The sequence below is a fragment of the Macaca nemestrina genome, chromosome 6, assembly GCF_043159975.1.
Source record: "Macaca nemestrina isolate mMacNem1 chromosome 6, mMacNem.hap1, whole genome shotgun sequence".
Lineage (NCBI taxonomy): Eukaryota > Metazoa > Chordata > Mammalia > Primates > Cercopithecidae > Macaca > Macaca nemestrina.
The window spans coordinates 28,450,987-28,476,087 of record NC_092130.1 but is presented as its reverse complement, the minus strand read 5'-3'; the positions used below and the strand labels follow the sequence as shown (position 1 = coordinate 28,476,087).

General features: G+C 43.3%; 2 protein-coding genes and 1 pseudogene across 3 annotated transcripts in view; 2 read left to right on the top strand and 1 right to left on the bottom strand.

Moving 5' to 3' along the window:
- LOC105466838 (glycine receptor alpha 1) overlaps positions 1-25,101 on the bottom strand; it is a 103,385-nt gene that overhangs the window by 20,546 nt on the left and 57,738 nt on the right. For both annotated transcript variants that reach the window (XM_011715916.3, XM_011715917.3), the window contains exons 4-7: positions 16,742-16,965; positions 13,268-13,350; positions 12,011-12,148; positions 7,996-8,210 (exon numbers count right to left, since the gene is read on the bottom strand). In XM_011715916.3, coding sequence (XP_011714218.1) covers positions 7,996-8,210; positions 12,011-12,148; positions 13,268-13,350; positions 16,742-16,965 — 660 coding nt within the window. The remainder of the gene's footprint in view (positions 1-7,995; positions 8,211-12,010; positions 12,149-13,267; positions 13,351-16,741; positions 16,966-25,101) is intronic.
- The window catches only part of LOC105466836 (histone H2B type 1-J-like), an 88,389-nt gene that overhangs the window by 31,543 nt on the left and 31,745 nt on the right, over positions 1-25,101 (top strand). The window contains exon 3 of the mRNA XM_071098188.1: positions 14,673-14,860. The gene's annotated coding sequence lies outside the window, so the exon portion shown is untranslated. The remainder of the gene's footprint in view (positions 1-14,672; positions 14,861-25,101) is intronic.
- On the top strand, positions 5,542-8,438 carry LOC112424087 (glutamine synthetase-like; annotated as a pseudogene).

The following is a 25,101-nucleotide window of genomic DNA, read 5'->3' as shown; positions in this document are numbered from 1 at the left end:
GTAGCCAAAACAATCTTGAAAAAGTAGAACAAAGTTGGAGGACTCGCACTTCCAGATTTTAAAAGTTACTCCAAAGCTACTGTAATCAGAACAGTGTGGTACTGACAAACGGATCAACATATAGATCAATGGAATAGAACTGAGAGTCCAGAAGTAAGCCAGTCCATTTATGGGTCAATTTATTTTTTTGAGAAGGGTATCAATTCAACAGGGAAAAGAATACTCTTCTCAAAAAATGGTGTTGGGACAACTGGATATTCACATGTCAAAGAATGAAGTTGGGCTGGGCATGGTGGCTCACACCTGTAATCCTAGGACTTTGGGAGGCTGAGGCAGGCGGATCACCTGGGGTCAGGAGTTTGAGACCAGTCTGACCAACATGGTAAAACCCCATCTCTAGTAAAAATACAAAACTTAGCCAGGTGTGGTGGCACATGCCTGTAATCCCAGCTACTCGGGAGGCTGAGGCAGAAGAATTGCTTGAACCCAGTAGGTGGAGGTTGCAGTGAGTCAAGATCATGCCACTGCACTCTAGCCTGGGTGACAGAGTGAGACTATGTCTCAAAAAAAAAAAAAAAAAAAAAAAAAAAAAAGAATGAAGTTGGGCCTCTTCCCCCACATATATAAATAAATAATATATATAAATAAATCTAAATGTGCCAAAGACCTAAACATAAGAGCTAAAGTATGAAACTCTTAGAAGAAAATATAGGTATGAATCTTCATGACTTTGGATTAGGCAATAGTTTCTAAAAAATGACACCGAGGCCAGGAGCAGTGACTCACGCCTGTAATCCCAGCACTTTGGGAGGCTGAGGCAGGCAGATCGCTTGAGGTCAGGAGTTTGAGACCAAGCTGGCCAACATGACAAAATCCCATCTCTACTAAAAATATAAAAATTAGCCAGGCATTGTGGCCGGGCGCGGTGGCTCATGCCTGTAATCCCAGCACTTTTGGGAGGCCAAGGCGGGCAGATCATGAGGTCAGGAGATCAAGACCATCCTGCGTAACATGGTGAAACCCCGTCTCTACTAAAAGTACAAAAATTAGTCGGGCGTGGTGGCGGGTGCCTGTAGTCCCAGCTACTTGGGAGGCTGAGGCAGGAGAATGGCATGAACCTGGGAGGCGGAGCTTGCGGTAAGCCGAGATCGTTCCACTGTACTCCAGCCTGGGCAACAGACAGAGTGAGACTCTGTCTCTTAAAAAAAAAAAAAAAAAAAAAATCAGCCAGGCGTGGTAGTGCATGTCTATAATTTCAGCTACTTGGGAGGCTGAGGCTGGAGAATCGCTTGCACTCGGGAGGGAGAGGTTACAGTGAGCAGCGACTGTGTCACTGCACTCCAGCCTGGGTGACAGGGTGACAGAGCAATACTCCATTTCAAAAAAAAAAAAAAAAAAAGAAAAGACACCAAAAGTATAAGCAACAAAAGAAAAAATAGATAAATTAGAATTTATCAAAATTAAAAACCTTTGTGCATAAATGATACTATCAATCAAGTGAAAAGAAAACCCATAGAGTCTTAGTCCATTTTGTGTTACTTCAAAAGAATATCTAAGATGGGATAATTTATAAAGAAAAAAAGGTTTATTTGGCTCACAATTCTGATGTCTGGAAAAGTTCAAGACTGGGCATCTGGTGAGGGCCTCAGGCTGCTTCCACTCATGGTAGAAAGTGAAGGGAAGCCATGTACAGAGATCACATGGTGACAGAGGAAGTAAGAAGTGGATGGGAGATGCCAGGCTCTTTTTGAAAATCATTTTTAAAAATTTTATTTATTTTTTAATTTTACTTTAAGTTTTGGGATACATGTGCAGAACATGCAGGTTTGTTACACAGGTGTATTACCTGTGGCCAGGCTCTTTTTAACAATGAATATAGTGAGAACTCACCCCTGAAAGAAGGCATTAATCTATTCATGAGGAATCCACTCCTATGATACAAACACCTCCATTAGGACCCACCTCCAATGTTGGGAATTAAATTTTAATACAAGGTTTGGAAGAGACAAGAATCTAAACCACAGCACATAGAATGAGAGAAAATATGCGCAAATCATATATCTAAAAAGGTCTAAAATCCAGAATACATAAAGAACTGTTACAACTCAATAATAAGATAAATAACAAAAGTGACCAAAAGATTTTAATAGTGAGTGGAGCAGAAATGCAGACATTTCACCAAAGAAGATATAGAAGTGATCGCTAAGCACATGAAATGATGCTCAGCATTATTATTCATTAGCAAAAGGCAAATCAAAATCACAATGCAATACCATTTCACACCCACTAAATGGCTACAGTTAAAAAAACCAGATAATAATATATGTTTGTGAAGATGTGGAGACATTGGAACCCTGGTGGGATCATAAAATGGTATAGCTGCTTTGGAAAACAGTTTGGCAGTTCCTCAAAAAGTTAAGCATGTAGTACATGTGACACAACAGTTTCACTTCTAGTTATATACCTTTGAGAATTAAAAACATGTGCACACAAAAACTTGTACACAGATGTTCACAGCAGCATTATTTATAATAGCCAAAGTGAAAATAAACCAAATGCCTAACTGCTGAATGGATAACAAAATGTGATATATCTATACTATGGAATATTATTCAGCCATATAAAGGAATGAAGTACTGATGCATTCTACAGCATGGATGAACCTTGAAACACTAAATGAAAAAAGCCAATCATAAAAGGCCGCATATTGTATGATTACATTTATACGAGACGTCCAGAAAAGGCAGATTTATACAGGTAGTAAGTATCCATTTATCGTTACCAGAGGCTCTTGGGAGTGGAGAATGAGGAGTGACTGTTGGAGGGTATGGATTTTCTTTCCGGGTGATGAAAATGTTCTGGAATTAGATACTATCTGTAGGAAGTTGTATAGATAGGGTTGTACAACTTTGTGAATATACTAAAATGAACTAAATCTAATGCTTAAAAAGGCAAATAAATAAAAAGTATGAATGAAGGGGAAGGTGGAGTTGAGTGTTAATAACATATGGAGCCAAATATTGTTAACCATGAGTGCAGCAGAATGTTGAGTCTAGTGTAAACCATAAGTAGAGAAGAATGTGGCATCAACTATTAATAGTGAGTGGAGCAGAATGTTGAATCTAGCATAAGGAAAAGAAAGCAGAACATTATGTCTGCTGTTACAATAGCACACAGCAGAATGTGTTGTCAGGTGTTAATAGTGATCAGAGAATGTGGATTCAAGCATTTGTGGTGAATGTAGCAGAATTTGAGGTCTGGTGTGAATGCTTCAGAGAGCATATTGTCGAGTTTTGTTGTAAGGGAATAGAGGAGAGTGTGGTTCTACTGCTGATGGCAGATGAAACAGAATGTTGTGTCTCACATTAAAAGTTAATGGAACAGTCAGTGTCATGAAAAACAAAAAACAGCTAGGAGACTGTTCTAGGTTAAAAGAGACAAAATAGAGCAACTGTGTGCAATATGAATTGGATGCTTGATTGGATCCCTCATCATATTTTCTGATGACTTTTTTGACAACTGGGAGAATTTAAATAAAGGTCCTGTATTAGATGACATTATTGAATTATTTCAAATTGAATTATTTCTAATTCAATAATAACCATTGAATTAATGTTAATTTTTAAAGATGTGATAATGTCATTGTGATTCTCCTTCCTTATTTTGAGGTGAATTGCCATGTCTTTGTTGATTCAGCAAAAATTGCATCTACCTACCTACCTGCCCATCTATCTATCTATTTATCCATCTGTCTACCTATATTGAGAAAGTGTATGTGGGAAATGATGACTGGTGAATCTGGGTAAAGGGTGTGAGGGTGTTTATTGTATATTCTTTCAACTTTTCTATGTCAAAACAGAATGTTAAGCAGCATTAATTGGAAATGGTGCAAAACATTGTTTCTAGCAGAAGGCTAAAGGAAGCAGAATGTGGTGTCTGGCATTAATAGTAGAGCAGAATATCATGTCTATTTTTGAGTGAGTAGAACAGAATGCGACTCAAACAATAATAGTGAATGTGGTAGAATGCAGCATGTAGCATTAAAAGAGAGTGGAGTAGAATGAAGCATCAATCATTAACAGTGAAAAGCATAGAACGTTGTACCTCAACTAGGGGTGAATGTAGGAGTATATGGTGTCTAGCATTAATAGTAAGTGAAACGGAACATTATGTTTAGCGTTAGGACTGAATTAAGTAATCCCAGCATTTTGGGAGGCTAAGGTGGGCGGATCACGAAGTCAGGAGTTCAAGACCAGCCTGGCCAACATAGTGAAACCCCATCTCTACTAAAAATACAAACATTAGCCAGGTATGGTGGCACATGCCTGTAGTCCCAGCTACCCGGGAGGCTGAGGCGGGAGAATTGCTTGAACCCGGGAGGTGGAGGTTGCAGTGAGCTGAGATTGCGCCACTGCGCTCCAGCTTGGACAACAGAGTGAGACTTCGTCTTAAAAAAAAAAAAAAAAAGTAGTGAATTAAGCAGAATGCAAGATCTAGTGTTGACAGTGAAGGGAACAGAAGGTTGTATTGATCGTAAGGGTGACTGAAAGAAAAATAGTGCCTGGTGTTAGTAATGGATGAAGGGAGATGCTGTGTCTGGTGTTAGAGGTGAATGGAACAGAGTGTTGTGTCTGGCATAAGGGTGAATGGAGCAGAATGTGTATCTGACATTAATAGTGAATGGAGCAGAATGTTGTGTCTAGTGTTGATAGTGAAAGAAGCAGAATATGGTTTAGGAGTTAACACCAAATGTGGTGTTTAACACTAGAAATATAAGTATCAAATTGAAGTGTGATCAGAAAAGGGTTAACAAAACAGGCCTGAGGCTGCTATCTTAGGAAGGGCCTGCTTGCAAGGTTGCCTCTTGGATGGCATCTGAGAACTTGGATTTTGGGAATATTCCTACTTTCCCTAACTGATAAGGCTGGCTCACTGTGCCTAGATTGTACAATCTGGTTCCTGCTGAACAATCTGCTTTCCTTTTGGGAGTCTGGAATTTTGGCACATGCTAGGCAGAGGGTGCTGATATGACCAGCCCCCAGTTAAAACATGGAACACTGAGCCTCTAATGAATCTTAGAGCATAGAGCAGACTCTGTTTTTCTTTCCTTCTTTCTTTTTTTTAAGATGGAGTCTCACTCTGTTGCCCAGGCTGGAGTACAGTGGCATGCTCTTGGATCACTGCAACCTCCGCCTCTCGGGTTCAAGTGATTCTTCAACCTCAGCCTCCCAAGTAGCTGGGATTACAAGCGCAGGCCACCATGCCTGGCTAACAGTTTCGGTTTTTCTGTCTTTTGGGGCAGAAACATAGCACACACATGTCTGCATTGTTGTTGCTGGAGTAAGAGTGCATTCTGTGTGACCCCTCATGGGAGGGGGAGAGTAAGGAAGCCCGCACATGGATTCCTCTAGTCTCTGCCTATGTTCTTTCCCCTTGATGAGTTAGCCATATCTTCTGAATATGTTGCTGTAATAAATATTAGCTGTGGAGAGCTGAGAATGGGAGAAGAATGGAGTGTGTGAGCAGCACGGCGGCCTCCTCTCCTCTCCTCACTTCACTCTCACGGCCTACCTTTACCCGCCTGCCTGCTCGGCGCCCGGAACACCTTCCACCATGACTGCCTCAGCATGTTTCCACTTAAACAAAGTCATTAAGCATGTGTACATGTCCCTGTCTCAGGGTGAGAGAGTCCAGGCCATGTATATCTGGATCGATGTTACTGGAGAAGGACTGCGCTGCAAGACCCGGACCCAGGACAGTGAGCCCAAGTGTGTGGAAGAGTTAGTTGCCTGAGTGGAATTTCTTCTTTCTCTGTCTTGTCTTGTCTTTTTTCTTTCTTTTCTTTTCTTTTCTTCTTTCTTTCTTTCTCCCTCTTTCTTTTCTTTTTTCTTTCTTGCCTTTCTTTCTTTCTTTCTTTCTCTTTCTTTCTTTCTTTCTTTCTTTCTTTCTTTCTTTCTTTCTTTCTTTCTTTCTTTCTTTTCTTTCTTTCTTTCTGTCTCTCTCTCTCTCCCCCCCTCCCTTCCTTCCCTTCCTTCCTTCCTTCCTTCCTTCCTTCCTTCCTTCCTTCCTTCCTTCCTTCCTTCCTTCCTTCCTTCCTCCTTCCTTCCTTCCTTTCTTCCCTCCTCTTTCTTTTCTTTCTTTCTTTGTTTCTCTCTTTCTCTCTTTCTTTTCTTTCTGACAGAGTTTTCACTCTTGTTGCCCAGGCTGGAGTGCAATGGCACAATTTCAGCTCGCTGCAACCTCGGCCTCCCAGGTTCAAGTGATTCTCCTGCCTCAGCCTCCCAAGTAACTAGGTTACAGGTGTGTGAGACTACCCCCAACTAATTTTTTGTATTTTTAGTAGAGACGGGGTTTTACTATGTTGGCCAGGCTGGTCTCCAACTCCTGACCTCAGGTGATCCACCTGCCTCGGCCTCCCAAAGTGCTGGGATTACAGGCATGAGCCACCATGCCTGGCCTGGCATTTTGATGGCTCTAGTATTTTACAGTCTGAAGGCGCCAACAGTGACATGCATTTCGTGCCTGCTGCCATGTTTTGGGATACCTTCAGTAAAGACCCTACAAGCTGGTGTTCTGTGAAGTTTTCAAGTACAACCAAAAGGCTGCAGAGACCAATTTGAGGCACACCTGTAAGTGGATAATGGACATGGTGAGCAACCACTTCCCCTGGTTTGGCATGGACCAGGAATATCCCCTCATGGGGACAGATGGGCACCCCTTTGGTTGGCCTTCCAATGGCTTCCCAGGACCCCAGGTCCATATTACTGCAGTGTGGGAGCAGACAAAGCCTATGGTACGGACATTGTGGAGGCCCATTACCAGGCCTGCTTGTATGCTGGAGTCAAGATGGCGGGGACTAATGCTGAGGTCACGCCTGCCCAGTGGGAATTTCTAATCGGATGCTGTGAAGGAATCAGCATGGGAGATCATTTCTGAGTGGCCTGTTTCATTTTGCATCATGTATGTGAAGACTTTGGAGTGATAGCAACCTTTTATCCTAAGCCCATTCCTGGGAACTGGAAGGGTACAGGCTGCCATACCAACTTTAGCACCAAGGCCATGTGGGAGGAGAATAGTCTGAAGTACATTGAGTAGGCCATCGAGAAACTAAGCAAGTGGCACTAGTACCACATCCGTTCCTATGATCCCAAGGGAGGCCTGGACAAAGCCCAGCACGTAGCTGGATTCCATGAAACCTCCAACATCAACGACTTTTCTGCTGGTGTAGCCAATTGTAGTGCCAACATATGCATTCCCTGGACTGTTGGCCAGGAGAAGAAGGGTTACTTTGAAGACCGTCGCCACTCTGCCAACTGCGAACCCTTTTCGGTGACAGAAGCCCTCATCCACATGTGTCTTCCCAGTGAAACCAGCAGTGAGCTCTTCCAGTACAAAAACTAAGTGGACCAGACCTCCAGCCATTGAGCCCCTCCTAGTTCTTTATCCCACTCCAACTCTTCCCCATCTCCCAGTTGTCCCAATTGCAACTCAAAGGGTGGAATATAAAGGCCTTTTTAAATTCAAAAAATTAAAAAATAAATAAATCTTAGCTGCAAATACAACTTTATGCTGAGTCCTATGAATCTTTCTATCAAATCTGTAGATATGGGATTAGTGTTGGAGATCCCTGACACACAGTTTTTACTATTAATGGTGAAAAGAGCAGAATGTTGTACTTAGCTCTGAAAGTGAATGGAGGAGAATGTGAAGTTGAGTGTTAACAGTAAATGAAGCAGAATGTGTGTCTGGTGTTGGTAGACAGTGGAGCAGAATGTGGTGTCTGGCAACTCGTACTGAACATAATGTTGAGTCTGGTGGAAGGTTTGATGGATCAGAAAAGTGTAGAACCTGCAAAGATCTGCAGGATCCTGCAAAGTATAGTAGATAAATAAGTAGTGAAAAATTCCTTTGCTCCCCATGTTTTAGGCAGAACAAGGAAGTAGATGCTGTCCTTATTTGTCCAGGTGCTCTGTGCTCTTGAGCAATGGGACTTACCTTGGGCAGAGATGCTCGAGAGCCAGAGCTCTGGGTGGTCATGGTGAGCACCGTGGTGATGCCTAGGCCCACACGAGCAGGTGCAGCATCCATGTTGATCCAGAAGGAGATCCATGAGAGGATGACAATGAGCAGACTGGGAATATACATCTGAATCAGGTAGTAACCCATCTGCCGCTCCAGGTGGAACCGGGCCTCAATGCAGGTGAATTTACCTGCAAGAAATTGCAGTGAGAAGGCAGTGTAGCCTGGTGAATAGGACAAAAGGCTCTAGGCTTAGAACAAGCTCGACTGGAGTCCTGGTTCAGTCTCATACTACCTGTGTCCTTAGACAAGTATTTGAATTGTTCTGTATATGTTTCCTCATGTGTAGTAAACTGGGGATAATAATAATAATACCTCTATCATATAGTTACTTATATGATTAATGTGAGGATACAATGAGATGATGCCTATGAAAAACTTAGCACAGTCCTCATACGTTGTAAATGTTCAGGATTGTCAATTGCCATCATCATCACCATCGTCATCATCATCATCATCATCATCATCAGTATTTTGTTGCTAAGAATGGGCCTAAGTGGCACTTTCTCTACCTTTCTGCCAGTTATCTTCCCCAAACATGACTTGATCCTGTTATTTCCTCTTCTAAAACCTTTGGTCTCCTCCTTCTTTCCTCATGCAAGGCAGTTCCCATTACCTACAGGAAAAAGTTCACTCTTTAGCCTGCCCTTTATAACCAAGCTCTAACCAGTCTTTCTATCCACTTCCCCGTCTTTCTTCACCCTAATCATGACTCCCTACATGCCACCCCTTGCCTTGAGCATTCCCTGAACTTTCATGTTTCTGAGCTTTTGATCTTGCTTATCCCTTTGCCCAGAATGCCCTTATTCCTTCCCACAACCAGCCAAAGAAATCTTCCTTCTCCTCCATGGCAGTGTTAAATGTGAACATTCTCCCAGGCAGAATGCTGCTCTTTTTCTGTGTTCCCTGAGCCCTGTTCACATGATCATCAGAGCCTTCAAGACATAATACAGTGAGTGAGCGGGCAAGTCAGTCTCTCTCTCTGTCTTCTGCACTAGACTAGGCAGCTTGTCTCCTCCCTGTCTATGTATCCCTGGAACTGGGATGGGCCCAGTCTAATGGTGGGGCCTTAGTTCCTGTCTACTGAAGCACAATAGGGAATTTCCTGGAGTTCCCTGGACTGTAAGCTGTAGGCAGGGCCTTGTCAGTCTTTTCTCCTTGCATCCATAGGGTCTAGCACGGAGTTCAGCTCTCACTTAAATGAAAATGGTGAAGAGCAAGTGAAACGAATGAGAATATGCTATGTACATTTAGGTTGTTTCCATATCTTGGCTATTGTGAATATTACTGCAGTGAACATGGGAGTGCAGATATGCCTTTGAGATACTGGTTTTACTTTCTTTGGCTATGTATCTTTGTATCTAGAAGTGGGATTGCTGGACCATGATATATTTCTCAATGGATGAATAGATAAAGAAAATGAAACATTATTCAGCCTTAAAAAAGAAGGAAATTCTGCCATTTGTGACAATGTGGATGAAGCTGGAGGACATTTTTATATTAAGTGAAATAAGCCAGACACAGAAAGACATATATTGTGTGATCTCACTTGTATGTGAAATCTAAAATAGTCACACTTATAGAAGCCGAAAGTAGAATGGTGGTTGCTAGAGGCTGAGGGATGGGGGAAATTGGGAGATGTTGGTCAAAGGGTACAGAATTTCAGTTATGCAAGATGAATAAGTTCTGGGGATCTAATGTACAGCAATGTGACTAGAATTAACAGTGGTGTCCTGTGTGCTTGAAATTTGCTAAGAGGGTAGATCTCCTTTTTACTTTTTTTTTTTCTTTTTCTTTTTTGAGATAGAGTCTCACTCTGTCACTCAGGCTGGAGTGCAGTGGCACGATCTCAGCTCACTGCAGCCTCCGTCTCCTGGGTTCAAGGGATCTCCTGTCTTAGCCTCCAGAGTAGTTGGGATTACAGGTATGTGCCACCACGCCCAACTAATTTTTTTTTTTTTTTTTGTATTTTTAGTAGAGACAGGGTTTCACCATGCTGATCAGGCTGGTCTCAAACTCCCGGCCTCAAGTGATCCCCCTGCCTTGGCCACCCAAAGTGCTGGGATTACAGGCATGAGCCACCATGCCTGGCCTTTTTTTTTTCCCTCACATTTTAAGAGTTTTAAAATATATTTTGAATATTTGACTCCTATCAGATTTATGATTTGCAAATATTTTCTCCCATTCTGTGGGTTCTTTATCTTCACTATGTTGATAGTGTCCTTTTTTTTTTTTTTTTTTTTTTTTTTTGAGACGGAGTCTCGCTCTGCCGCCCAGGCTGGAGTGCAGTGGCCGGATCTCAGCTCACTGCAAGCTCCGCCTCCCGGGTTCACGCCATTCTCCTGCCTCAGCCTCCCGAGTAGTTGGGACTACAGGCGCCCGCCACCGCGCCCGGCTAGTTTTTTGTATTTTTTAGTAGAGACGGGGTTTCACCGTGTTAGCCAGGATGGTCTCGATCTCCTGACCTCGTGATCCGCCCGTCTCGGTCTCCCAAAGTGCTGGGATTACAGGCTTGAGCCACCGCGCCCGGCCTGATAGTGTCCTTTGATGAACTTTTAATATTTATGAAGTCAAATCTATCTATTGTTCTTTCATTATTGCTTGTGTTTTTGGTATTGTATCTAAGAATCTATTGCCAAATCTAAGATTAGGAAGATTTGTCCTCATGTCTTTCTAGAAGTTTTATCATTTTAGCTTAATCTTAAATTTAGGTCTTTAAGAGGGTAGATCTTAAGTGTTCTTACTAGACACACACACACACACATACACACACAATGAGAAGTATGTGAGTTGATGGATATGTTACTTAGCTTGAGTGTGGTAATTATTTCACAATGCATATGTATATCAGAACATCACGTTGCATATCTTCCATATATACAATTATTATTGGTCAGTTATACCTTAAGAAAGCTAAAAAGAAAAAAGAAAAGAAAATGCTGCATAAAGAGTAAAAGACTTGGTATGTGAGGGTCAGTTGTGGTGATTTGACTTGGGAGTCATTGCTTTCATGGCTGCTATGGGAATGCCATTATGGCTCAAGGGATGAAGAGAGTATCTTTGGAGGTTCTGAAACATCTCTGAGGTGACTCAGAAAGAGGCAGCTGCCCAAGACAGACTGCAGCCCAGGCTGCCTGTACCTTCACTGGGCTGTCTAATTACACCAGAGCCTACGATGGTTTCTCTCAATCCCTCTCTTTCACCTCCTCCTCTTGCTGGCCTGCCATGCCTCTCTACTCTGTGCTTCTGGGTTCAGACCCCAGCTTCCTACCCATCCTTCCAGCTGCTATACCAACTGACTGACTTTCTTCTCCCGTGCTTTTATGAGCTTGTTCTCAGCCTGAGACAGGACACACAAAGCCAGTCTTGATCTGGCCCCAGTTAGTCATCCAGATATTCAATCTTCCGACAAAGGCATGGGAGACAGAGAGCTGAGCTACACCATCGTGGCTTCTCTGCTGTCTCATAGCTCACAGGCTAGTGAACTTTTTCTAGCTATTTACTAACCTTCAGTGACACCTCTCAGCTCCCTCTTGCTGAGGTCTATTGTGAGCATTCTCTCTACTTTTGCTCTATTGGAAATGCCAGTTCATCTGTGACAGAGACTACTAGGTATCTTCCCAATATCAGTTCTTCACTTCTGCCTTAGAAATAGGATCCATTCTGCTACCTGGAATAATGACTGTATTTACCAGCTTCCCTGGTAATTAGGTAGGGCCCATGCTTCAGTCACTCACTGCAGGAGTCATAGGAAGAAAATGTCAGAGCCACTTTTTTGTTTCAAAACCTATTCTTTTAACCAGTAGGTAATAGAGCTGTGCCCATCATGGGTACTTCATAAGATCTGTTGAATCAATGATTGAATGTGTTTGAAATGACCTCTGGTCCTGGTTGGGGGGTGGGATCTGAGGAGGATGGCCCTTGTACCTACCTGTGTTGTAGTGCTTGGTGCAGTATCTCAAGTCCTTCTCTTCCTTCAAGATAAACTGGGGCAGAGTTAGTCCATCTGCCACCTGCACGGCTCCCTGTTCCTGCCACTCAAAGATGAGGTCATTCATGGTATATCCAACTGGGATGGGATCAGAAGAAGGAGCAGTCACCACTCAGAAGCACTTGTTTGAAGCATGTCAAAGTTGGTTAGGGTTAGAGACTGAGAGAAACATCAGACACTTGATGAAACTTGTGAGACCAGGTTGCTTTTTATTTTCCTCTCAAAAGAGGTAAAAAACAGGTTATTTGTATCTACCTCAGAGCCCTTCCACCTCTCTTCCCAACCTTCTGCATTAGCTTGTCCTGTTGTTCCCTCTCTTACTCCCATGGTGAAATGCTGTTGACATCTGCTATTTTCACCTGCACACCATCCTTGTCAGCCTCCTCTTTTGCTCACAGCAGATATTTCCTCTGTGGAACAACTCTATTGCATGCTGTCTTGGTGGGACTAACCACTGGCTGGGGTAGAAGGTAGAAAGTGTGAAATGGTGACTCAAGCTAGGCCAGACTGTGCCCCAGCACTTCAGCAACTATTGAGTGAAGTAACAGGAGGTTCAGAATTGGTTTGTGCTCATTCCCTTCACAGGTAGAACTCCAAGGAAATGGTCGATTAGTTCCTGTTGTCTAAGTGCTCTGCCTTGGTTTCTGTATTTTTAAGTTAGTCAGATTGGTTTCTCTGTTTGCAATCACAGGAGTCAGCTTTCCAATCTGTTAAAATCTCGGTCCTCCATAAAGTCTACTCCAATACCCTCTCTCTTTCTCCATCAAAAGGAAGCACTCTTTCTGCCATGAGGCCACAGTGCTTTGTACTTCTAACAACACAACAATCACTTGCCACCCTTTATTAGAGTTATTTGTGCAGTCAGTTGTTACTTCCCCTGCTGGAGTGAACATCTTGTGGGTTCAAAGACCATGACTCATTCAAGTCATTTCTCCTCCATTCACATTAACCATAGACATGGGACAATGACCCTTTGGAGAACGCTGCTGGCTCCAAAACGTGGTCCTCAGGCAATGTAAGGGGAGTTATATTTCTAATGCATTTTCTAAAAGCAAAGTCCTTCATGGAATATTTTGGGTTATTATAGTAATCTCCTGGGCTCTAGTGGTTAGGAGCAGCTGTGTGGGAATTTCTGCCTGTCCCATGGGTAAAAAAGGGAGCCTGGTTCTTTCTAGAGGACTCATGCAAGAGACTCACAGCTTTCCAGTTGCATGATACATGTCTGGACATCCATGGGGAAATTCTTCAAGTCCATGGGGCAGGCCAGTGTCAGGGTGATTCTGGGAAGAGAAGGGAGTTGAATGATGCAGGATCCACACATCAGGGAGGCTGTGCCTCTATTGTAGTTATTGTTAGAAAATCAGTTGTCCAGGGTAGGGAAAGAAGGTCAGGGAACTTGTGTTTGTTTGTTTGTTTGTTTATTTTTGAGAGGTGAGATCTCCCTTTGTGGCCCAGGCTGGAGTGCAATGGTGCAATAATGGCTCACTGCAGCCTCAACTTTCTAGGCTCAAGCAATTCTCCTGCCTCAGCCTCTAGAGTAGATGCAACCATAGGCACATGCCACCACGCCTGCTAATTTTTAAAAATTATTTTGTAGATACAGGGGTCTCACCACGTTACCCAGGCTAGTCTCGAACTCCCAGGCTCAAGCAATCCTCCCACATCAGACTCCAAAAGTGCTGGGATTACAGGCGTGAGCCACTGTTCCCGGCCGTGACAAGATTTATATATATAGAAAGCCCTGAAAATTACACACACACACATACAAACTGTTAATGCACATAATGGAATTTAGCAAAACTGAAGGATAAAAAATCCACCAGGAGTTCTGGCAAGAAGCGCGGTGGGAAGCAGAGTGCAGCCAGATGCTTTGGGGACCTGCAGGCCCTCTGACCTTGGAGGTGCAGATGAGCTGGGGGCTCCGGCCTGGCGGCAGGCTCTGTTCTCCAGGCTCCCACAGCCCTTGCCGTGGCTCCCACCAGCTGGGCCCAGGCCTGAAGTAGTGACAAACCTCTTTTCCCACCCCACCTCAGGGACCTGGTGGCCATCTGGTCTCCCAGCCAACTTTGCCCAGCCTAGACAAAGCTCCTGATGGCTACTGGGATGCAGCACCTTTGGGTGGTGGCGAGTGTGGACAACTTGTGTGTATTAAATAAGTATGTGTGTATTTCCAAGTTCCTGATTGAAAAATGGAGGCTTAGAGAGGTAAAAGTAGGTTACCTAAAGTGACACAGAGTCAGGGAACTTCTGGGTTTCTTTGGAGTCTATCTGGCCTCTGGAGACCTGTCTTTAGCAAGTTGCCTGGAGACCAGGGGCTGCTCCCATTCCATACTCTTCTGCATAGCCCTCAGGTAGGGACAGAGCTCAAATTTTAAGTTGAGTAGCACCCATGTGCACCTGCAGCAGATGTTGCAAGTGGTTCTTGGCTACCTTCTTCAGACACAGGACTCATCAAAGGTTATTTCAAAGAGGCCGTCTGCCTTCTGGGTGTCCAAACACAGTTGACTCACATCAGTAGGCTCATGCTAGGGGTCGACCGGAAAGGGGTGGGCTCCTAAGGATTCTGGGCCAGCTATTTATTTTGGTTGTTCAACCCTTACAGAGGCCACAGACTCAGAACCAGAGGGAGTCCCCTTAACAGAATTCGAGGCCTGCAGCTCAAGCTGGGATACAAGACTCCAGCTTGAAAGGCTTTTCCAACATCTGAGTGCCTGCTGCAGGGGACGGAGAAGAAAGGCTTTCAGAGCCCAAAGAGCCTTAGATCATCAAGCCAACTCCCTCATGTGACAGGTGAGAAACCCAGGGTACAGAAAGGGATAGGCTGAGAGTCATCTAAGGTCACACAGCAAGCTGATACATCAGCCAGGATTCAAAACCATGTGTCCTGGCCTTTGGATTCTGAGTTCCAGGGTGAGGTTGACTTATGTGTTTGCTGGCAGCACTGCTCTCCTGAAAAGCCAACCCCAATACCCTAAGACACATAATTGGTGGTGTTCTAGTGGAACTGAACTGGCACTTTGGCTGCATGTGATGAGGTACACAGCACTTTGTGAACTTCCTTCCTCCAGCTCACACCCACAGCTCTGGATCTGGGCCCCTTTAAGCATAAGGTTAAAGCAAAAGGGGAAAAATGGAAGGGAGAGGGAGAGGAAGAAGAGGGAAAAGAAGGGAGTGGAAGGAGGGAGACAGTGAAGAGAAAGTGAATGCAGTTGAATTTCTGCAGATAAAAGCTCCAAAGTGGGGCAGCTGTCACATTGGGTTAATTTCCTGAAGTCGAATGACCTTGGAAACATCACTTTCTGCTGATTTGTCCTTCTATCATGCTGTACCAGGACTTAGCTTCCTAAAGATAGGAAACTAGCTTGGCAGCAGCAAAATCCAAGCAGGCTGACCTTACCATTCCCCTAGCCAGCCGGGCCTGGGTGGCCATTTCCTAAGCCTGTCACTCCTCTAGTCTGGACGTTTACTTGGGGGGATGGGAAAGTGGGCTCCTGAGCGAGGAAGGCCATATGAGCAGCGGGTTCCTCCAAGCCTTCTCTTGATGGTGAGGTTCCTAAGCTCCCTCCCCTACCCAACCTGCTCTTGGGAGAGACCGAGTTCAGTCAAACCTGAGGGTTAGGATCTGTACAGCCTCTCCCACAGGCTGGGAAAGTTAAGGCTCATCACCCAAAGGAAACAAAATGTGTTTCCCTGAAGGACTGGAGCAGGAGGGGGAGACATTTAGGGCCAGCGCCCTTTTAAGTTCTTTGAAATAAGAACATATTCATATATTGATCAAATATTTGAGTGCCTATTGAATGCCATGCACTGCTGTAGGACTTTGAGAGGGCATCAGATTCACACTAATACAGATTAGAATCTAGGCTCTGCTACTAACAAACTGGAAACTTTGGCAGGTTACTTAAATTTTTCTGATTCTCATTTGTCTAATCTGCAAAATGGGCATAGTAAAACCTGCCTCATGGGGTTATTAGGAGGGCTAGATATAACACATGAAAAGTACCCAGCGTAGTTAGTGAATTCTCATGAATGGTAGCTATTATTATTACATGTGTAAGGTATTTTTTCACCTCTTTGACACTGGTCATTTTCCTTATGCCTTAGGAGAGGAGATCAGGACTTGGTGCGGAGGGGTGGCAGCAGACTCTGAAGGCTTTGCCCCAACCAGTATCTCAAGGATACTCCACATCTGGAGAGGGAAATCTAAACTCCTAGACCCAATGCAAAGTTTGGGGGATAGATTTTGTAGAAGGGATGGAGTAACCCTGGCCTTGACCGTGAGCAACACCATCCACCTGGCAGGCTCATTTACTTTGAAGTTGCTGTGATTTTCTAGGCTTAGCTCTTGCTATTGGTAATCATGCTTGGATACTCTTTCCTATCTTGTTTGATTGAAATGCTGGGTAACTTAAACCCCACCTTCTCTAGGATGCCTTTCTTGGTCTCCTTGGTTATAATAAATCATTGGCTCCTAGAATAAAATACCCATTGTATTTTATTATTACTTGCTGAGTATAAGTTACAGAGCTGGGTCTGCCTATTCTGCAAAGGTGTTGGGTTACCAGGGCCTGTTCACCTCTGTTTAGGCCCCTCTTTTAGGGTCTGTGCCCAGAAGGTAGTCGGGTAAGGCACATTCTGAGGAGGGAGTGGGTGAACCTGGTCAGAACTCACCTGATGCTGTAGAGGACGTTCCCATTCCGGGAGATCCTTAGCAATTTGTTGTCTGTGGTGATCTCATGGAAGTGGGCCCCCTTCTCGTTGGCAAAGAACAGGTCAGGTTTCCAGATGGAGTCCAGCATGGATGGGTCCAGGTCCAGAGAGTCGTCAGGGTATTCGTTATAGGCCAGGCGGGGGTCGTTCCATTGCTGACGCAGGAAGATGTTGACCCTATAGTCCTACAGCCAGGAAACAACAAGGTGAAGGCAGTGTTAGGCCCAAGGACATCAACTTTTGGAGAACCTGGGTATTTCTGGTTAGTAAAACCTTTTCTGGAGGATGTTATTAAGTGTGGTTGCATCTTATATGGGAGTGAGACATAAAAGGTGTGTATCAGGCAAAAACCATGGGAGTCATAATTACCCCTGAAAATCCTCTAAATTCCCCATGAGGTATATTCGACCCTGAACTGAGATTATGTAAGTGTTATTCTTTATTTTGAAAAAATAAAACTAAAGAAAAGTTCAAAGACGGGTGTAATAAACACTTGTTTTCATCATCCTGTCAATATTTTTTCATGTTTGCTTCATTTTTTTAAGTAAGAGAAAAAATACATTTTTAAAAAAATTATTATTATACTTTAAGTTCTAGGGTACATGTGCATAACGTGCAGGTTTGTTACATATGTATACTTGTGCCATGTTGCTGTGCTGCACCCATCAACTCGTCAGCACCCAACTACTCGTCATTTACATCAGGTATAACTCCCAGTACAATCCCTCCCCCCTCCCCCCTCCCCATAATAGGCCCCGGTGTGTGATGTCCCCCTTCCCGAGTCCAAGTGATCTCATTGTTCAGTTCCCACCTATGAGTGAGAACATGCGGTGCTTGGTTTTCTGTTCTTGTGATAGTTTGCTAAGAATGATGGTTTCCAGCTGCATCCATGTCCCTACAAAGGACACAAACTCATCCTTTTTTTATGGCTGCATAGTATTCCATGGTGTATATGTGCCACATTTTCTTAATCCAGTCTGTCACTGATGGACATTTGTGTTGATTCCAAGTCTTTGCTATTGTGAATAGTGCCGCAATGAACATACGTGTGCATGTGTCTTTATAGCAGCATGATTTATAATCCTTTGGGTATATCCCCAGTAATGGGATGGCTGGGTCATATGGTACATCTAGTTCTAGATCCTTGAGGAATCACCATACTGTTTTCCATAATGGTTGAACTAGTTTACAATCCCACCAACAGTGTAAAAGTGTTCCTATTTCTCCACATCCTCTCCAGCACCTGTTGTTTCCTGACTTTTTAATGATTGCCATTCTAATTCCCTATTTAATAAATGGTGCTGGGAAAATTGGCTAGCTATAAGTAGAAAGCTGAAACTGGATCTTTTCCTTACTCCTTATACGAAAATTAATTCAAGATGGATTAGAGACTTAAATGTTAGACCTAATACCATAAAAACCCTAGAGGAAAACCTAGGTAGTACCATTCAGGACATAGGCATGGGCAAAGACTTCATGTCTAAAACACCAAAAGCAACGGCAGCAAAAGCCAAAATTGACAAATGGGATCTAATTAAACTAAAAAGCTTCTGCACAGCAAAAGAAACTACCATCAGAGTGAACAGGCAACCTACAGAATGGGAGAAAATTTTTGCAATCTACTCATCTGAGAAAAAATACATTGCATATACATTGAAGTCCCCCTTTTCCCCTCAACCCCAATAGTACAGTACTTCTTAGGCACACCAAGATTTGAGAGTCACTGGTCTAGACAAATTGAAAGAATGAAAGGATATAATCAAAGCTGATGTCTGAGCATTCAAACTATTCTGCCTAAAGAGAATAATTAATTCTCAAGAAGTGAAGGAGGGATGGGCAGAAGAATTCTGTATTGTTCCTGCTGTACCTAGGGTTCATCCCATTCTGTTTTAATCTCAGCCTTCTATAACTTACTGTGACATATGTTGATTTGTTTGGAAAGGTTTAATAGATGTCATGGAGTCACATCTTACTAGCTTCTAAACTCAGTGCTTAGTTAATATTTCTCTGATGGGACTGCAGTGTAGTTATTCCACTGAAAGGAAATTCATGAGTCAAATCAATTAGGGAAATGTTAGACCAGATGAAATACAACAGGTTTCTTTATTGCAGGACTTCTCAGAGACCTTAATATGCTGATGAGTTGTGTGCATCTCAAGAAGGGAATAGAATATGATTTATTTTGGCCATGGAATTCTTATGTTTGTGCATGATGAGTATCTTCTATAGAATATAGGTTAGGAATGGCTGTCCTAGTCAAAACTCCATCCCCACCTCCCACCTTTTTTTTTTTTTTTTCCAGATGAAGAAACTAAAGTCCAGGGAGAATTGAGACTGGCTCATTGTCACTCTGAAAATGTAGGTCCAGAGCTGATTCTAGAACCCAAGTATTCTGACTCCTAACTGAGAGTTTGCTCAATTGCCTCAGCTGTTCCTAGAGGAAGTGAAAGAGTCCATTCAGTTTATATTTACAACGTGAGGAGCTGTTATGATATGGGTAGATCTCAATAGCAGAAAACTGGGTCATGCAGTTAAGAAATATTTCCATTAAGAAAGTTTTCTTTTTTTTTTTTTTTTTTTTTTTGAGACGGAGTCTCGCTGTGTCACCCAGGCTGGAGTGCAGTGGCCGGATCTCAGCTCACTGCAAGCTCTGCCTCCCGGGTTTTTACGCCATTCTCCTGCCTCAGCCTCCCGAGTAGCCGGGACTACAGGCGCCCGCCACCTCGCCCGGCTAGTTTTTTTGTATTTTTTAGTAGAGACGGGGTTTCACCGTGTTAGCCAGGATGGTCTCGAACTCCTGACCTCGTGATCCGCCCGTCTTGGCCTCCCAAAGTGCTGGGATTACAGGCTTGAGCCACCGCGCCCGGCCAAGAAAGTTTTCAGTCAGGAGCGATGGCTTATGCCTGTAATCCCAGCACTTTGGGAGGCCAAGTTGGGAGGATTGCTTGAGCCCAGTAGTTTGAGACCAGCCTGGCCAACATGATGAGACCTTGTTTCTACCAGAAAATACAAAAGGTAGCCGGGTGTGGTGGTGCATGTGATGGCCTATACAGTAGCCTGTAGTCCCAGTTACTCAGGAGGCTGAGGTCAGAGGATCACCTGAACCCAGGGAGGTCCAGGCTGCAGTGAACCATGATCATGCCACTGGACTCCAGCCTGGGTGACAGAGTGAGACCCTGTCTCAAACAAACAAACAAACAAACAAAACAGAAAAAGAAAGTTTTAAATTTTGTTACAGAGACATTGTAAACCTGGAGTTCATGAATAGCATGACACTACAAGTAGAGTTTAGGGTATATTTGTGTTTCCCAAGCAGGAAGGGCATAGCTCTCTGTGTTGAATCTCCCACAAGGGTCTATAGTTCCCCAAATGATTAATATCCTCAGTTCAAGTCCAGCTTTAAATGCTTTCCTCCAAGGAATAATCTCCACACATGAGGACCTGCTATTGCTTTTTCCCTGAGGGTGCTGGATAAACAGGTCACGCAATATTTTCTTTTGTAATGCTGCTTGTAAATCCTCATCAGTCTTGATCTGTTATCAGCAGAGATAAACTAAAACAAACAAGCTTCCTCCCCACCCTCACCCTCACCCCTGCTCAATTCCTCCTACCGTGCATGCCTTGGTCTGTTTGCCTATAGAAATATCAATAGCTTCATAAAATGTTCTAAGGTATTTTATAGCATTTTTCTATAATTTAATTGCAGTCTCTCTCTCCAGCCCCATAGAAAGTGACATTTGGCCTCATAATCTCATATCTTATAAGTCCCATGGTGGTGGGAGAACTCCAGGCCCGGCCTGAGTGTTGGCTCTTTGTCCTGATGATGGTAATGGACAGCTCCCAATCTGGTCCCATCTGATCAGGGGATTGGAAATAGTCTCTCCTTCTCCTTCTCCCTTGGATTTTGCATGAAGTGTGTGTGTGTGTGTGTGTGTGTGTGTGTGTGTGTGTGTGTGTGTGTGTGTATGTGTGTTATGATGAGGCACTGGGCAAGTCACATCAGAGTGAACAGACTATGAATGGTTGGGCAGAAAAAGCCTTCAGTCCCTAGGCCCCAGCTGTACTCTTGATGTTCTTGCCAGTGACATGTCAAGTCCATTTATGTGGCTAGCAGAAAGAAAAGAAAGTGGCATTTCTTAAAATGGTCTGTTAGGCAGCAGGCACCGTTCTAGATACTGTCACATACATTTAATCCTCACAAAACCCCTGCAAGCTAGACCTTCAGATTCCCATAGTGAGGGTAAGAAAACAGGTCTGAGAAATGTGTCCAAGGCACAGGGCCAGTGAGTGGCAGAGCTAGGACTGGAATCAGCATCAGCCTGAGCCTCTAGTGAGCACTTGTGATTTACGTCACATGGTGTGGACAGCCAATCCTGTGTGAGGGACGCTCTCTGTCAGCCTCATTGCTCAGGCAAATTCTGCTTTCTCAGCTTAAGGCTTATCTCCTGCAGGAGCCTTGATGCCCCAGGCTTCCCTGACCTCTTCCTTTTTGATTCCTAGCAAGACCGAATCACCTGGAACGTTTAATTGAGCACTTCTTCACTGTGTATGTCTTATGTCCTCAGCTTGATTGGGAGCAATTTGAGCGGATGAACCGGACCTTATATTTTCCTGCACCATCTCACCTAGTCACCCAGTCAGTGTATCTATGAGCTACCTAGTACCTATGGGAAGGAAGAGGAGACAAAGTCAGAAAAAGCTGGAACAGAATGCGCTTTTCTTATTTTATATCTGGAAAGACTGAGACCCAGAGGGGAAAGGTATTTCCTAAGATTGCACAACAATTCAGTAAAGAATCTGGAATTAGAACTTGACTCTGCTTCTCTGAGCCTCACTGTTAAAAGAAGTTAGGCTAGATGGTCTCTAAGAACTTTTCCAAATCTAACAGCTAATTGTGGTTAGTTTTATTTTTTCCAATAACATTTAACTGAACTCTCTTAAGTGCCAGATATTATTCTAGGCACTGAGGAATCCACTGAGGACAAGAAAGATATATTTATTCAGCTCCAGAGCCTCCCGTGTAACCTTTACACCGCACTGAGATAAGGGCTGTGATAGGGGTTAAGCGCAGGGTTCTGGGGAATATAGAAGACAGGTTCCCACCTGGACTTGGGGGTGCTGATCAAGGAAGTCTCCAGGTAGAAGTGATATTTAAGGTGAGACCAAATATGGTTGAGTCAAAGAGGAAAAGCATTTTTGGGCAGCTGGAAGTGCATATGTGAAGGCCTAGAGGCAAAGCAAGAGTGGGGCACTTTGGAAAGAACAGCAAGTGAATGAATAGAAGAGTGGGAGGACGCATGCACGGTCTTGCAAGCTGTACTGAGAAATTTGAACTTTTTCCTGATAATAATGTGGAGAGTTTGAAGAATTTTAAGTAAAGATGAACATTATTACATTTGCATTTTATTACTAATATTTTAAAATGTTTTAACTGTTATTTCAGAAGCAATGCACGTTGACAGTTAAAAAATATAAACGTACATCATCTAAAAGAAGAAAAACAAAATAAAACCCATCTCTTTGTATTTCATAATGAGCCTCTCATTATGAAATGACTAATGAAAAGTTTGAGCAGGAGACGGAGAATGTATCTTGGTGTCCTCAGGCAGCTTGACTCCTACTGGCAGCGCCTGCCCTAGCAGCTGCTACCCAAACAAGTTGCTGCCATTGATTTCCTCCCTTAAATTGGCAAACAGCAGTGAGAAATGCAGTTCAGAAAAGATCAATGTAAGTGGTGTAATAGGCCGAAAGCTAAAGGCTGTTTTGCTTATTTGGCCATAGCTATACATATGCGGGTTGGTGTTCGACATGCTGGGGGCCATGTTCAAGTTCAGGGACTGGAGGAGCAGCAATTGAATTCTCCACCCTAGAACCTGAGGTTCCACCTCTGGGAGCTGGTTTCTAGGTCTCAAACTCTCAAGGGTAGCCCACAAACCTGAAGAAGAAGGGGTTTCCAGAGCTCTGGTTCAACAGTGTTCAGCATCAACTCACCCATCCTGCCTCTCTGATTCCTTGATGATCTAATTTCTGGTAACTGGGCAACTAGCTGCCCTGCTTATGAGACTAAGGTAGAGCATTAACTCATTAATTTATTCATTCATTCATTCCACAGACATTTATTGAGGGCTTCCTATGTACCACCTGAAGTTGGATCTGTCCCCGACCTCTACCCACACTGTGCCTCATTTCAGATTCTAACCTCTCCTAATAAACTCCTCTAAACTCAGTATGGTGGTGAAGTAGGAAACATGAAATGTTTTAGTAGGATAGAGCTAAGAGCTTGTGCAAGAGTGTTGCTGGCAAGGGCATGTGGAATGCAAGAGGTGGGCCCATTGCAGTCAGAACCAAGAGACATTGCATCAAGAGGTAAACAAAAGAACCAGATCCTTATACCTTTTAACATCTCATCATTCCAGTTCCCAAGGGGATATCTCATCTCTAAACTCAATCCAACTCTATTAATATTTATGAGGCTGATTGGGAGTACAGTGAGGATGGAGGCACAGGGTTTTCATTTCTATACTTAAAGAACTCAGTTTATCTAGCAAGCAAGATAAGGCATGGACACAAATATCTACCACACAAAATTGAAAGTGAGAGGGTCATAAGAAGTTCTAATGGCTGCATGTGGTGGCTTATGCCTGTAATACCAGCACTTTGGGAGGCCAAAATGGGCAGATTGCTTGAGCCCAGGAGTTTGAGACAAGACTGGGCAATGTGGAAAACTCCGTCTCTACAAAAAAAGTAAAAATAAAAAAATTAGCTGGGCATGGTGGTGCATGACTGTAGTCCCAGCTACCTGGGAAGCTGAGGTGGGAGGATCAATTGAGTCCATGAGGTTTAGGCTGTAGTGAGCCATGATTGTGCCACTGCACTCAGGCCTGGGTGACAGAGCAACACTCTGTCTCCAAAATAAATAAATAAATACTTTTAACAAATTGCCATTAGAGATGATTTCCAGCCAAGTTGGGCAAATCCGGAAAAGCTTTTGAGGAGAAGGTAGCATTTGAGGTGGCCCCTTTCAGTTTGTTCCATCCTCCAGAAGTTAGCATCTCTAGATCTAGTATTGTTCTGAGATGTGAACAGTATCTGGTTTCACCTGGAACAAGGCCAGTGATATGCTCCAAGCCTATATTTCTCACATCTGTGAGATAAGGGTAAGACATTAGGACTAGGCCTGCAGCCTCAGAGTATTTGGAATTAGAATATGTATAATTGGGAGTAAAAGGAATCTCATGTAGAAGGGATAGCACAAGCAGAGGTGTGTAGGCAGGGGCATTCAAACATTTGAGTTTAGCTCAACCATTAGCAGCATAAATAGTAACAATTGCCCCTTATTGAGGCCCTATTATACACCAGGCATTATGTTGTAAGCATGCCATACATGTCAGCTTATTTTATCTTTAAAACAATCCTATGACTTGGGCATTTTCAACCTAATTTTTATAGATGAAGAAAGTATAGGGAGATTAAGTGCTTTTTCCGGATTTACACAGTTAGGAAATAGTGGGGCTGGAGTTCAAATCTGGTTTGTCTGATTACATAAAGTTCATGCTCTTAACTACTCTACTGTAATAAGGCTGCAAAATGAATTAATTTGAGACTGTGGATATCTTTAACTGCCAAACCAAGGTGTTTGGATTTTATTTGGTAGCCAATTTAGCACCATTGAAGACTTAAGCAGTGGGGTAATGTCACAGTTTGATTTCAGGAAGATCAGTATGGTAGGAACCACTGTAGACAATTGGAAGCAGGAGAAAACAGGTACAGAAAGACCCGTTTTAAGGCTGTTGTGACAATCCAGTTGGGAGGTAATAAAGGTTCTCAACCAAGATAGCAAGAATGGAGATTGGAGCTAGATGAGAGAATCATCGTTCTTATCATCACTATTTTTATCATCAAATATTACAGCTAGAAAGAACCCTGGAGACTTCAGTCTCAACTCTCTCATTTCATAGAAAGGGAGTCTCCCTCAGGGGCATACCACAATTCAATTGACTAAGGTGGGACCTGCATGCAGAAATCCTATTGGACAGATGTGAAAACTGGAGCCCTAAAAGCTCAAGTTCCTGCTGCTAGTTACTTGTAAATTCAGAATTGATAATAACAATGCAAATAATACTAATACACTGAGACTTTATCACATGCAAGAAACTGTGTTAAGACCTTTATGTGTGTTATCTTCACAATAACCCTGTGATGTAGGTTCTATTGTTATTCTCATTTTGCAGGGAAATCAAGGTACAGAGAGATTAATGTTCCACTCATGACATTGCACAACTGGTAAGTGACAAAGCTGGGATTTGAACCCAGGACGTTAA